We start from the raw sequence: 15,177 nt of genomic DNA on the forward strand, positions 1-15,177 counted from the left end.
ATTATTAGACATTCAATTAAGCTGACTAATACACATTCAATTAAGCTGACTAATACACATTCAATTAAGATGATTAATACACATTCAATTAAGCTGATTAATACACATCAAGTTAAACTGACTAATACACATTCAATTAAGCTGACTATTACACATTCAATTAACCTGACTAATACACATTCAATTAAGCTGAATAATACAAATTCAATTAAGCTGATTATTAGACATTCAATTAAGCTGACTAATACACATTCAATTAAGCTGACTAATACACATTCAATTAAGATGATTATTACACATTCAATTAAACTGTAATACACATTCAATTAAGCTGATTAATACACATTCAATTAAGCTGATTAATTCACATTCAATTAAGCTGATTGTTACACATTCAATTAAGCTGACTAATACACATTCAATTAAGCTGATTAAATACACATTCAATTAACCTGACTAATACACATCAAGTTAAGCTGACTATTACACATTCAATTAAATTGATTATCACACATTCAATTAAGCTGATTAATACACATCAAGTTAAGCTGACTAATACACATCAAGTTAAGCTGATTAATACACATTCAATTAACCTGACTAATACACATTAAATTAAGCTGACTAATACACATTCAAAAAAGCTGACTATTACACATTCAATTAAGATGATTAATACACATTCAATTAAGATGATTATTAGACATTCAATTAAGCTGACTAATACACATTCAATTAAGCTGACTAATACACATTCAAATAAGCTGATTATTAGACATTCAATTAAACTGTAATACACATTCAATTAAGCTGATTAATACACATTCAATTAAGCTGATTAATTCACATTCAATTAAGCTGATTAATTCACATTCAATTAAGCTGACTATTACACATTCAATTAAGCTGATTATTACCCATTCAATTAAGCTGATTAATACACATCAAGTTAAGCAGACTATTAAACATTCAATTAAGCTGACTAATACACATTCAATTAAGCTGATTAATACACATTCAATTAAGCTGATTATTACACATTCAATTAAGCTGAATAATACACACCAAGTTAACCTGACTAATACACACCAAGTTAAACTGACTAATACACACCAAGTTAACCTCATTAATACACATCAAGTTAAACTGAATAATACACACCAAGTTAAACTGACTAATACACATTCAATTAAGCTGAATAATACACACCAAGTTAAACTGACTAATACACATTCAATTAAGCTGATTAATACACATTCAATTAAGCTGATTAATACACATTTAATTAAGCTGATTATTACACATTCAATTAAGCTGACTAATACACATTCAATTAAGCTGACTAATACACATTCAATTAAGCTGAATAATACACATTCAATTAACCTGACTATTACACATTCAATTAAGCTGACTAAAACACATTCAATTAACCTGACTAATAAACATTCAATTAAGCTGACTATTACACATTCAACTATTCTGACTATTACACATTCAATTAACCTGACTATTAAACATGAAGTTAAACTGACTATTACACATTCAATTAAGCTGATTAATACACATTCAATTAAGCTGATTATTACACATTCAATTAAGCTGATTAATACACATCAAGTTAAGCTGACTATTACACATTAAATTAAGCTGACTAATACACATTAAATTAAGCTGATTATTACACATTCAATTAAGCTGACTAATACACATCAAGTTAAGCTGACTATTACACATTCAATTAGGATGATTAATAGACATTCAATTAAGCTGATTAATACACATCAAGTTAAGCTGACTATTACACATTCAATTAAGCTGATTAATACACATTAAAATTAAGATGATTATTACACATTCAATTAAGCTGACTAATACACACCAAGTTAACCTGACAAATACACACCAAGTTAAACTGACTAATACACACCAAGTTAACCTGATTAATACATATCAAGTTAAACTGACTAATACACACCAAGTTAAACTGACTAATACACATTCAATTAAGCTGATTAATACACATTCAATTAAGCTGATTATTACACATTCAATTAAGCTGACTAATACACACCAAGTTAACCTGACTAATACACACCAAGTTAAACTGACTAATACACATTCAAATAAGCTGATTAATACACATTCAATTAAGATGATTAATACACATTCAATTAAGCTGACTAATACACATTCAATTAAGCTGACTAATACACATTCAATTAAGCTGATTATTACACATTCAATTAAGCTGATTATTACACATTCAATTAAGCTGATTAATACACATTCAATTAAGCTGACTAATACACATTCGATTAACCTGACTAATACACATTCGATTAAGCTGACTAATACACATTCAATTAAGCTGACTAATACACATTCAATTAAGCTGACTAATACACATTCAATAAAGCTGACTATTACACATTCAATTAAGCTGACTATTACAAATTCAATTAAACTGATTAATACACATTCAATTAAGCTGATTAATACACATTCAATTAACCTGACTATTACACATTCAATTAAGCTGACTAATACACATTCAATTAACCTGACTATAACACATCAAGTTAATGGGCTGACTATTACACATGAAATTAATGGGCTGACTATTTCACATTCAATTAAGCTGATTAATACACATTCAATTAAGCTGACTAATACACATTCAATTAAGCTGACTATTACACATTCAATTAAGCTGACTAATACACATTCAATTAAGCTGACTATTACACATTCAATTAAGCTGATATTACACATGAAGTTAATGGTCTGACTATTACACATGAAGTTAATGGGCTGACTATTACACATGAAGTTAATGGGCTGACTATTACACGTGAAGTTAATGGGTTGACTATTACACGTGAGTTAGTGGGCAGACTATTACACATGAAGTTAATGGTCTGACTACTACACATGAAGTTAATGGGCTGACTATTTCACATGAAGTTAATGAGCTGACTATTTCACATGAAGTTAGTGGGCTGACTATTACACGTGAAGTTAGTGGGCTGACTATTACACATCAAGTTAATGGGCTAATGACTATTACACATGAAGTTAATGGACTGACTATTACACATGAAGTTCATGGTCTGACTATTACACATGAAGTTAATGGTCTGACTATTACACATGAAGTTAATGGGCTGACTATTACACATGAAGTTAATGGGTTTACTATTACACATTCAATTAAGCTGACTATTACACATTCAATTAAGCTGACTAATACACATTCAATTAAGCTGACTATTACACATTCAATTAAGCTGATATTACACATGAAGTTAATGGTCTGACTATTACACATGAAGTTAATGGGCTGACTATTACACATGAAGTTAATGGGCTGACTATTACACGTGAAGTTAATGGGTTGACTATTACACGTGAGTTAGTGGGCAGACTATTACACATGAAGTTAATGGTCTGACTACTACACATGAAGTTAATGGGCTGACTATTTCACATGAAGTTAATGAGCTGACTATTTCACATGAAGTTAGTGGGCTGACTATTACACGTGAAGTTAGTGGGCTGACTATTACACATCAAGTTAATGGGCTAATGACTATTACACATGAAGTTAATGGACTGACTATTACACATGAAGTTCATGGGCTGACTATTTCACATGAAGATAATGGGCTGACTATTACACATTCAATTAAGCTGACTAATACACATTCAATTAAGCTGACTATTACACATTCAATTAAGCTGATTATTACACATGAAGTTAATGGTCTGACTATTACACATGAAGTTAATGGTCTGACTATTACACATGAAGTTAATGGGCTGACTATTACACATGAAGTTAATGGGTTTACTATTACACATTCAATTAAGCTGATTATTACACATGAAGTTTATAGTCTGACTATTACACATGAAGTTAATGGGCTGACTATTACACATGAAGTTAATGGGTTGACTATTACACATGAAGTTAATGGTCTGACTATTACACATGAAGTTAATGGGCTGACTATTACACATGAAGTTAATGGGTTGACTATTACACATGAAGATAATGGGCTGACTAATACACATGAAGTTAATGGGCTGACTATTTCACATGAAGATAATGGGCTGACTAATTCACATGAAGTTAATGGGCTGACTATTTCACATGAAGATAATGGGCTGACTAATTCACATGAAATTAATGGGCTGACTATTTCACATGAAGATATTGGGCTGACTAATTCACATGAAGTTAATGGGCTATTTCACATGAAGTTAATGGGCTGACTAATACACATGAAATTAATGGGCTGACTATTACACATGAAGTTAATGGGTTGACTATAACACATGAAGATAATGGGCTGACTATTTCACATGAAGATAATGGGCTGACTAATACACATGAAGTTAATGGGCTGACTATTTCACATGAAGATAATGGGCTGACTAATACACATGAAGTTATTAATGGGCTGACTATTTCACATGAAGATAATGGGCTGACTAATTCACATGAAGTTAATGGGCTGACTATTTCACATGAAGTTAATGGGCTGACTATTACACATGAAGTTAATGGGCTGATGACTATTTCACATGAAGATAATGGGCTGACTAATTCACATGAAGTTATTAATGGGCTGACTATTTCACATGAAGATAATGGGCTGACTAATTCAAATGAAGTTAATGGGCTGACTATTTCACATGAAGTTAATGGGCTGACTATTTCACATGAAGTTAATGGGCTGACTATTACACATGAAGTTAATGGGCTGACTATTTCACATGAAGTTAATGGGCTGACTATTACACATGAAGTTAATTGGCTGACTATTTCACATGAAGTTAATGAGCTGACTATTTCACATGAAGTTAATGCGCTGACTAATACAATTAAATTATGCGGACTATTCCAGAGTCAAGATGTTATTTTTTTCAAACCAAACAACTTTCAAGAGGAGCCACTGTAGAATAGAATATGTATTTATTTGAAGTAGTTAGAACCAGCATTGCTACCACAGCATTCCGCAGCGATACGCCATCCCATCTGGTTTGCGCTTTGTCATAGCTGTCGCTTTCCTCATCCTCAGATGAGGTGAGGAGAGAAGGATCTTCAGACCAATATGCGGAATCAGGGAAATATGCCATCTTTATTTAAAAACGAAAACCGATGACACGAAAACAAACACTTTCAAAACTTACAAAATAACAAAACGTAACGAACGGAACCTGAACATAAACTTACATAGACAAACGTAAACTCACGAACAGGAACGGACATCGAAACATACGAACAGCCAAACAGCTCCAAAAGTGAATACATCGACAACACGAAAACATCACAGGAGACAATCACCCACAAACACACAGTGATAATGCCCTACCTAAATATGACTCTTGATTAGAGGAAAATGCAAACCACCTGCCTCTAATCAAGAGCCATACCAGGCAAACCGAAACCAACATAGAAACAGGTAACATAGACTGCCCACCCAAAACACATGCCCTGACCAAAAACACATAAAAACTAACATAAATAGGTCAGGACTGTTACAGTACCCCCCCCCCCAAGGTGCGAACGCCGGGCGCACCAGCACAAAGTCCAGGGGAGGGTCCGGGTGGGCAGTTGACCACGGTGGTGGTTCCGGTTCCGGACGCTGTCCCCGTACCACCATAGTCACTCCCCTCTTCTTTCTACCCCTTCTAATGCCCACCCTAACACTACCTTCCCCTAAATGAACAGCTAGCACCAGGACAAGGGGCAGCACCGGGACAAGGGGTAGCACCGGGACAAGGGGCAGCACCGGGACAAGGGGCAGCACCAGAACAAGGGGCAGCACCAGGATAAGAACCATCACTGGAATAAGGGGCAGCACCGGGACAAGGGGCAGCACCGGGACAAGGGGCAGCACCGGGACAAGGGGCAGCACCGGGACAAGGGGCAGCACCGGGACAAGGGGCAGCACCGGGACAAGGGGCAGCACCGGGACAAGGGGCAGATCCCGGCTGAAGGACTCTGGCAGGTCCTGTTTGGACGGCTCTGGCAGGTCCATGCTGGCTGACGGCTCTCGACGCTCATGGCAGACTGACGGCTCTCTACGCTCATGGCAGACTGACGGCTCTTGACGCTCATGGCAGGCTGACGGCTCTCGACGCTCATGGCAGGCTGACGGCTCTCGACGCTCATGGCAGGCCGACGGCTCTCGACGCTCATGGCAGGCTGACGGCTCTCGACGCTCATGGCTCTCTGACGGCTCTGGCTGCTCATGGCTCTCTGACGGCTCTGGCTGCTCATGGCTCTCTGACGGCTCTGGCTGCTCATGGCTCTCTGACGGCTCTGGCTGCTCATGGCTCTCTGACGGCTCTGGCTGCTCATGGCTCACTGACGGCTCTGGCTGCTCATGGCTCACTGACGGCTCTGGCTGATCCTGTCTGGTTGGCGGCTCTGGCAGATCCTGTCTGGTTGGCGGCTCTGGCAGATCCTGTCTGGTTGGCGGCTCTGGCAGATCCTGTCTGGTTGGCGGCTCTGGCAGATCCTGTCTGGTTGGCGGCTCTGGCAGATCCTGTCTGGCGGGCGGCTCTAGCGGCTCCTGTCTGGCTGACGGCTCTAGCGGCTCCTGTCTGGCGGATGGCTCTGTAGGCTCATGGCAGACGGGCGGCTTTGCAGGCTCATGGCAGACGGGCGGCTTTGCAGGCTCCTGGCAGACGGATGGCTCAGATGGCGCTGGGGAGACGGATGGCTCAGATGGCGCTGAGGAGACAGATGGCTCAGATGGCGCTGGGGAGACGGATGGCTCAGATGGCGCTGGGGAGACGGATGGCTCAGATGGCGCTGGGGAGACGGATGGCTCTGGCCGGATATGGCGCACTGTAGACCTGGTGCGTGGTGCCGGAACTGGAGACACCGAACTGGATACACGCACTATAGGGAGAGTGCGTGGAGGAGGAACAGGGCTCTGGAAATGCACTGGTAGCCTAGTGCGTAATATAGGCACTGTAGGTACTAGGCTGGAGCGGGGAGGTGGCGCCGGAAATACCGGACCGTGCAGGCGTACTGGCTCTCTTGAGCATTGAGCCTGCCCAACCTTACCTGGTTGAATGCTCCCGGTCGCCCGCCCAGTGCGGCGAGGTGGAATAGCCCGCACTGGGCTATGCAGGCGAACCGGGGAAACCATGCGTAAGGCAGGTGCCATGTATACCGGCCCGAGGAGACGCACTGGAGACCAGACGCGTTGAGCCGGCCTCATGACACCTGGCTCAATGCCCAATCTAGCCCTACCAGTGCGAGGAGGTGGAATAACCCGCACTGGGCTATGCACACGTACAGGAGACACCGTGCGCTCTACTGCGTAACACGGTGTCTGCCCGTACTCCCGCTCTCCACGGTTAGCCTGGGAAGTGGGCGCAGGTCTCCTACCTGCCCTTGGCCCACTACCCTTTAGCCCCCCCCCAAGAAATTTTTGGGAGTTACTCACGGGCTTTTCGGGCTTCCGTGCAAGACGTGTCCCCTCATAATTCCGGTTACGAGCTTGAATCTCCGGCTTCCATCCACGTCTCCTAGCTGCCTCCTCATACCAGCGCCGCTCCGCCTTCGCTGCTTCCAATTCCTCCTTTGGACGGCGATATTCCCCTGGTTGAGCCCAAGGTCCTCTACCGTCCAAAATCTCCTCCCAAGTCCAAAAGTCCTTATTGCTCCGTCCATTTTTCCCATACCGCTTGGTCACATTTTGTTGGTGGGTGGTTCTGTCATAGCTGTCGCTTTCCTCATCCTCAGATGAGGTGAGGAGAGAAGGATCTTCAGACCAATATGCGGAATCAGGGAAATATGCCATCTTTATTTAAAAACGAAAACCGATGACACGAAAACAAACACTTTCAAAACTTACAAAATAACAAAACGTAACGAACGGAACCTGAACATAAACTTACATAGACAAACGTAAACTCACGAACAGGAACGGACATCGAAACATACGAACAGCCAAACAGCTCCAAAAGTGAATACATCGACAACACGAAAACATCACAGGAGACAATCACCCACAAACACACAGTGATAATGCCCTACCTAAATATGACTCTTGATTAGAGGAAAATGCAAACCACCTGCCTCTAATCAAGAGCCATACCAGGCAAACCGAAACCAACATAGAAACAGGTAACATAGACTGCCCACCCAAAACACATGCCCTGACCAAAAACACATAAAAACTAACATAAATAGGTCAGGACTGTTACACGCTTAGTATGACTATCATTTGTTTTTGAGAAAAATGACCCAACACACCTCCAGGCATGTGTAAGAGATATTTTACCAAGAAAGAGAAAGAGAGTGTTCACAATCACCCGACCTCAACCCAATTGAGATGGTTTGGGATGAGTTGGACCGCAGAGTGAAGGAAAAGCTGCAAACAAGTGCTCAGCATGTGTGGGAACTCCTTCAAGACTGTTGGAAAAACATTCCAGGTGAAGCTGGTTGAGAGAATGCCAAGAGTGTGCAAAGCTATCATCAAGGCAACGGGTGGCTACTTTGAAGAATTCAAATATAAAATATATTTTGATTTGTTTAACACATTTTTGCTTACCACATGATTCCATATGTCATATTTCATAGTTTTGCTGTCTTAGATATTATTCTACAATGTAGAAAATAGTAAAAATAAAGAAAAACCCTGAAATGAATAGCTGTGTCCTAACTTTTGACTGGTACTGTACATATTTATAAATATCTTCACATGGTGATGTTTCTATTAGTTAAAAACATTTGACAAAGGTCTTTCTTAAGTTGACAGTGGGCTTGTAGTGCCCTGATTTCCATAGATAAATTACTCCAGTCAGCTGGGCCGTTGTATCTGAAAGATCTTATTTTACCATTGCTGCTGTTTTCGAAAGCAGCAGTGTAAGTCTTGTAAATTTATACAGGGACATTCAAGTTTATACATTTAAAAAGAAAGTGCTTCCAATGCAGTTGTTTTCTGTTTGGGAGTGACAGTCAATTTAGTGATTCAGACATTGTTCTAAAAAATATATATATTATAATGGCATCCAAAAATGACTCTGCAAAGATAATTATAAATTACATCTTAATCGCAAAAGAAAGGTCTTGTGTGTTTTGATAGAGGATGCCATCATATTCTAGGATAGGAAGCAACCGATGGGGTATTAAGGTATGTCTAATCAACACAGTGAAAGAGTTCTTAGACCTGTATAGGAAATCAAAGCTTAATAGTTTTTTTAAATAATATAATCAATATGCTTTCCAAAATATAATTCAGAATCTATCCTTATACAGCTGGATGTATAATCAATTGAAATAAAGATGGAGCTGGTGGATGGCTCAGCGTAGCTGCAACAGCTTCTGCCACAGACGCTATACAAGCAAGGCTTTGTGAAAAGAATAAAAAATATGATGGAATTTCTCCCTGTAGTCTTGACTTGTATGGAGAAGTAAGTCTTTCTCTAGCGAGAGACAAACAAGAGAGACAACAGAACCACAGAGCCTGAGGGCTTTCACAGTGAAACTGTCAACCTCACTGTGTAACGCATGAGGCGTTGGAAGGAGAATAAACAACAAGATGAACAATGAGATCAACTAGCAAGTCTAAAATACATCTGCTGTTACTTCACACACACGCATGTATAAACACAGGTGCGAGTACACACACACGCTTGCGGTGGTTGAAAAAGTACCCAATTGTAATACTTGAGTAAAAGTATAGATACCTTCTAAAAGAAAGTTACTCAAGTAAAAGTGAAAGTCAGCCAGTTAAATACAACTTGAGTAAAAGTCTAATGTTTTATTTTTATAACTAGGCAAGTCAGTTAAGAACAAATTCTTATTTACAATGACAGCATACCCCTTGGCGAAGAGTATGAAGCGAGGGCCAACCATGAGAGCATACAGGTCGCAGTGGTGGGTAGTATATGGAGCTTAGGTGACAAAACGGATGACACTGTGATAGTAATATGACTGATGTGGTGTACTCCTCAATGCCATCGGAAGAATCCCGGAACATGTTCCAGTCTGTGATAGCAAAACAGTCCTGTCGTTTAGCATCTGCTTCACCTGACCACTTTTTTTATAGACCGAGTCACTGGTGCTTCCTGCTTTAATTTTTGCTTGTAAGCAGGAATCAGGAGGATAGAGTTGTGGTCGAATTTACAAAATGGAGGGCGAGGGAGAGATTTGTACACATCTCTGTGTGTGGAGTACAGGTGATCTAGAATTTTTAACCCTCTGGTTGCACATTTAACATGTTGAGAGAAATTTGCTAGAACTGATTTAAGTTTCCCTGCATTAAAGTCTCCGGCCACTAGGAGCGCCACCTCTGGATGAGTGGTTTCCTCTTTGCTTATTTCCTTATACAGCTGAATGAGTGCGGTCTTAGTGCCAGCATCTGTCTGTGGTGGTAAATAAACAGCCACAAAAAGTGGGGGGAGACACTACAGGGAGACAGGACGGACAGCTGATCGTTCTCGCAGTGGCAGACCACGTGTAACAATACCTGCACAGGATCGGTACATCCGAACATCACACCTGCGGGACAGGTACAGGATGGCAACAACAACTGCCTGAGTTACACCAGGAACGCACAATCCCTCCATCAGTGCTCAGACTGTCCGCAATAGGCTGAGAGAGGCTGGACAGAGGTCTTTTAGGCCTGTTGTAAGGCAGGTCCTCACCAGACATCACCGGCAACAAGGTGGAGGGTCCGTCATGGTCTGGGGCGGTGTGTCATAGCATCATCGGACTGAGCTTGTTGTCATTGCAGGCAATCTCAACGCTGTGCGTTACAGGGAAGACATCCTCCTCCCTCATGTGGTATCCTTCCTGCAGGCTCATCCTGACATGACCCTCCAGCATGACAATGCCACCAGCCATACTGCTCGTTCTGTGTGTGATTTCCTGCAAGACAGGAATTTCAGTGTTTTGCCATGGGCAGCGAGGAACCCGGATCTCAATTCCATTGAGCACATCTGGGACCTGATGGATCAGAGGGTGAGGGCTAGGGCCATTCCCCTCAGAAATGTCTGGGAACTTGAAGGTGCCTTGGTGGAAGAGTGGGTAACATCTCACAGCAAGAACTGGCAAACCTGGTGCAGTCCATGAGGAGGAGATGAACTGCAGTACTTAATGCAGCTGGTGGCCACACCAGATACTGACTGTTACTTTTGATTTTGGGTTAGGGTTAGGGTTAGGGTTAGGGACACAGTATTCCATTTCTGTTAGTCACATGTTTGTGGAACTTGTTCAGTTTATGTCTCAGTTGTTGAATCTTGTTATGTTTATACAAATATTTACACATGTTAAGTTTGCTGAAAATAAACGCAGTTGACAGTGCTGAGTTTTTGTACTTTCAGATATTTATGATGGCAGTTATTCTGTGCTCAGATATTTATGATGACAGTTATTCTGTGCTCAGATATTTATGATGACAGTTATTCTGCGCTCAGATATTTATGATGACAGTTATTCTGTGCTCAGATATTTATGATGGCAGTTATTCTGTGCTCAGATATTTATGATGGCAGTTATTCTGTGCTCAGATATTTATGATGGCAGTTATTCTGTGCTCAGATATTTATGATGGCAGTTATTCTGTGCTCAGATATTTATGATGGCAGTTATTCTGTGCTCAGATATTTATGATGGCAGTTATTCTGTGCTCAGATATTTATGATGCCAGTTATTCAGACATTGTCACACCCTGATCTGTTTCACCTGTCTTTGTGCTAGTCTCTACCCTCCTCCAGGTGTCGCCCATCTCGCCCATCATCCCCAGTGTATTTATACCTGTGTTCTCTGTTTGTCTGTTGCCAGTTAGTTTCTATTTTTCCTGTTTTATAGTTTTCCTAGTTTTGACCATTCTTCCTGCCCTGACCCTGAGCCTGCCTGCCGTTCTGTACCTTTTCACACCACCCTGGATTACTGACCTCTGCCTGCCTGTCTGTACCTTTCAGACTCTGCTCTGGATTACTGACCTCTGCCTGCCCCGTAATCTGTCATTTTCCTGCCCCCCTGTTTTTGTAATAAACTTTTGTTACTTCGAAACTGTCTGCATCTGGGTCTTCACCTGAGCCTTGACAGATATTTATGATGGCAGTTATTCTGCCAGTTCAGATATTTATGATGGCATTTATTCTGAGTTCAAAAATGTAGGATGACAGTTATTCTGCCAGTTTAGGAGTGTGTGGTGAAACGTCAATGACCAATTAGGGCGCTTGATAGTTGGGCATGTTTGGTTACAGTTTTTTTTGTTATATGATTGATGTTGTACCAAACCGCCATATCAATTTCCTCCAGTTAATAGAAAGTTGTTATTCCTATTTATTCCTAAGTGTGTGTGTGTGTGTGTGTGTGTGTGTGTGTGTGTGTGTGTGTGTGTGTGTGTGTGTGTGTGTGTGTGTGTGTGTGTGTGTGTGTGTGTGTGTGTGTGTGTGTGTGTGTGTGTGTGTGTGTGTGTATGTGTGTGTGTAGGCACCTCCAAGGGAACAGACCACAAGCAGCATCAAAGCAAAGCCTCTGATCAATCTCTCTCCTCCTTCAGGTCTGATGACATCATATTAATTTCTGATAGCTCTGTGAAAAACACATTAATTGGCGGCCTTGAGAAAACTGCAGGATGTGTCCTTTAAGTTACAACGAGGAATAGCCAACACAACATGGATGTGATGGCCTCTGTCAGAGAGAGAGAGAGAAAAGTGTGGACAGAGAGAAAAAAAGAGGGAGGGAGATAGAGAGCAAGAGAGATAGAGAGAGAAAAGAGAGAGAGAGAGAAATGAGGTAGATAGAGAGTGAGAGATAGAGAGAAAGGAGGGAAATAGAGAGTGAGGGATAGCGAGAGAAAGGAGGGAGGGGGAGAGGGAGATAGAGTGAGGGAGAGAAGGGAGGGAGAGAGAAAGGATGGAGGGAGATTCAGAGTGAGAGAGAGCAATAGAGAGAGAAAGGAAGGAGGGAGATAGAGGATGAGAAATAACGAGAGAAAGGAGGGAGATAGAGCGTACGAGATAGAGAGAGAAAGGAGGGAGATGGAGGGAGATAGAGAGCAAGGGAGATAGAGAGAGAAAGGAGGGAGGTAGAGAGAGAAAGGAGGGAGGTAGAGAGAGAAAGGAGGGATGTAGAGAGCAAGGGATATAGAGAGAGAGAAAGGAGGGAGATAGAGAGTAAGGGAGATGGAGAGATAAATGAGGGAGTTGGAGAGCAAGGGAGATAGCGAGCGAAATGAGAGAGAGAAATGAGGGAGATAGAGTACCAAACTGCTCCAGTAGCACCAATCACCATACTTCACATTAGCAGTAGAGCCATTGTATCAGATTGAGTGACATCTTCAGATGGACTCGAAGAGACATGAAGAGACATGAATAGACATGAAGAGACATGCTTTGTTTGATTGTTTGATCATCTGTTTATTTTCCACTTCCCTGACCTCTTAATGGAAATGGACGACTGAAACCAATACAGGAACAGTCGAATTAGGCTACAGTAGCCCATGCTTTTTACAATGAACCTGGTCAAATTATATCGGCTTGACGGCTCTATTGTCCTTCCAAGAACCCCACCCCAATCCACACCACAACATTGTCGTGCGGCACAGTGATCGTCACTGGTTGGGGAAAAGACTCGGCTACGTGCAGGCTATTCATCCTCTAAATTTCACTGCAGGCACCAAAGCATTGATCAAATGAACTTCTACCCCCGCGCCAACAAACTCGATATCAACTGTGGCACGCGACCGTTTTATTCACAGGCTGGAAACGTTGCGCAGCAAGCGCTTGGGGACGAGGGTTTAGGGAACCACCCCAAGTAGTCCCTACCCTTTTAACATAATATTAGGAAAATGGATTCAAAGTTAGTCATGAAATTTCCACATTAACCACAACACAGAACGCACGTTTCTATTGCCAACCGCTGTCCTCGCGCATCAGAGAAGCAAACTAGAGGCTTCTTCACGAAATGTCAGACCGTTACAACACTCATTGAATAACCCATCTAACGGGTAATTGGCAATGAATTGCATCTTTACAATGACATACAGCCTATCAACTCTTCTGAACGCTGAACTGCAGTGCCCTGCCCCGTATTTTTCCAAAGCGCAACGGACCTTTCCAAAGTCTGTGAGAGAGACAGAGTAATCAGCTGGCTCGGTGAGCTTACCTGCATGACACTGTGATCTCCACTTTGGTTGCCGGGATTTTCCCCGCAATGGGATCGAAGTCACACACCGCAGACATGCTATCCAGCTTGTCCATTACGTCTCCCTCCATGCGCGCGGGAGACCCGGGACAACTCCCCTGTTCACTCAGCCTGACCGGGTGCAAGACTCTCTCTCTCGAGCGTTTCACCTATTCTCACGCCGTCCTAAGCCAGGCGCGAGTCCGCAGCGAGCTTTCCACTGAGAACAGAGGGACCAACCGTCAGGGACCAACCGTCAGTTCTCCACTCCATGAGCAGTGGAGAACAAGAGATTAGAAGTTCAACCAAAAATGTTAAGTGCTCTCCATTCGAGATACACCACTATACAGAAAGGTCGTATCTAATGGAAACGCCAAGTAATTGCAGGCCGATTGATTTATAATGGTGCAGTTCAAACGAAGTCACAGTGTGCTCTTCTCTCTCTGTCTTCAGGCAGAGTAGGTGATATCTACTGGCGAGCGTTTGAAAAAGTAAAATCTCCCAACGAACAACTCCACCCCTTTCTGCATTCTTTCACATAGGCTACTGCCTGAAGGCAAGTGCGACTGGCTGACTGACAAACTACCTGAATGACTGGTAGACTGACTGACTGCCACACAGTGCGGATCATTATATCCTCCAAATGATTTCTCGTGGCTATTAACATCAACAGCTAACCATCGGACACAAATTAATGGATTAGCCCATTAATAATTACCCCATCTTAAAAGTGATATTAGTATTTTAAACTGTGTAGACTTAAAGTAACTTTTTATAGCGATGGCCTACTTTTCTACCCAAGACTTTTAAACGGAAGTGCACAAACATATTATCTTCTTCCCTAAATATAATAAAGAGATTTACAATCAACATAAGTCAATTAGTCCAAGTCCGACTTGGCTAATGCTAAGATTAACATATTGACGCTGAATAGTGATTGAATGCACTATTGAACGTGCTGTGCATATTTTCTACAAGATACATAGCCTATTTTTAATCAATGTTAA

General features: G+C 41.7%; 1 protein-coding gene across 1 annotated transcript in view; it reads right to left on the reverse strand.

The window, feature by feature from the left end:
* Positions 1-14,765, reverse strand: part of LOC129861294 (copine-5-like) — a 207,616-nt gene extending 192,851 nt beyond the window's left edge. Inside the window, exon 1 of the mRNA XM_055932583.1 lies at positions 14,153-14,765. Coding sequence (XP_055788558.1) covers positions 14,153-14,262 — 110 coding nt within the window. The 5' untranslated portion in view covers positions 14,263-14,765. The remainder of the gene's footprint in view (positions 1-14,152) is intronic.
* Positions 14,766-15,177: the final 412 nt, after the last annotated feature.

Source organism: Salvelinus fontinalis, chromosome 8, assembly GCF_029448725.1.
Source record: "Salvelinus fontinalis isolate EN_2023a chromosome 8, ASM2944872v1, whole genome shotgun sequence".
Classification (NCBI taxonomy): domain Eukaryota; kingdom Metazoa; phylum Chordata; class Actinopteri; order Salmoniformes; family Salmonidae; genus Salvelinus; species Salvelinus fontinalis.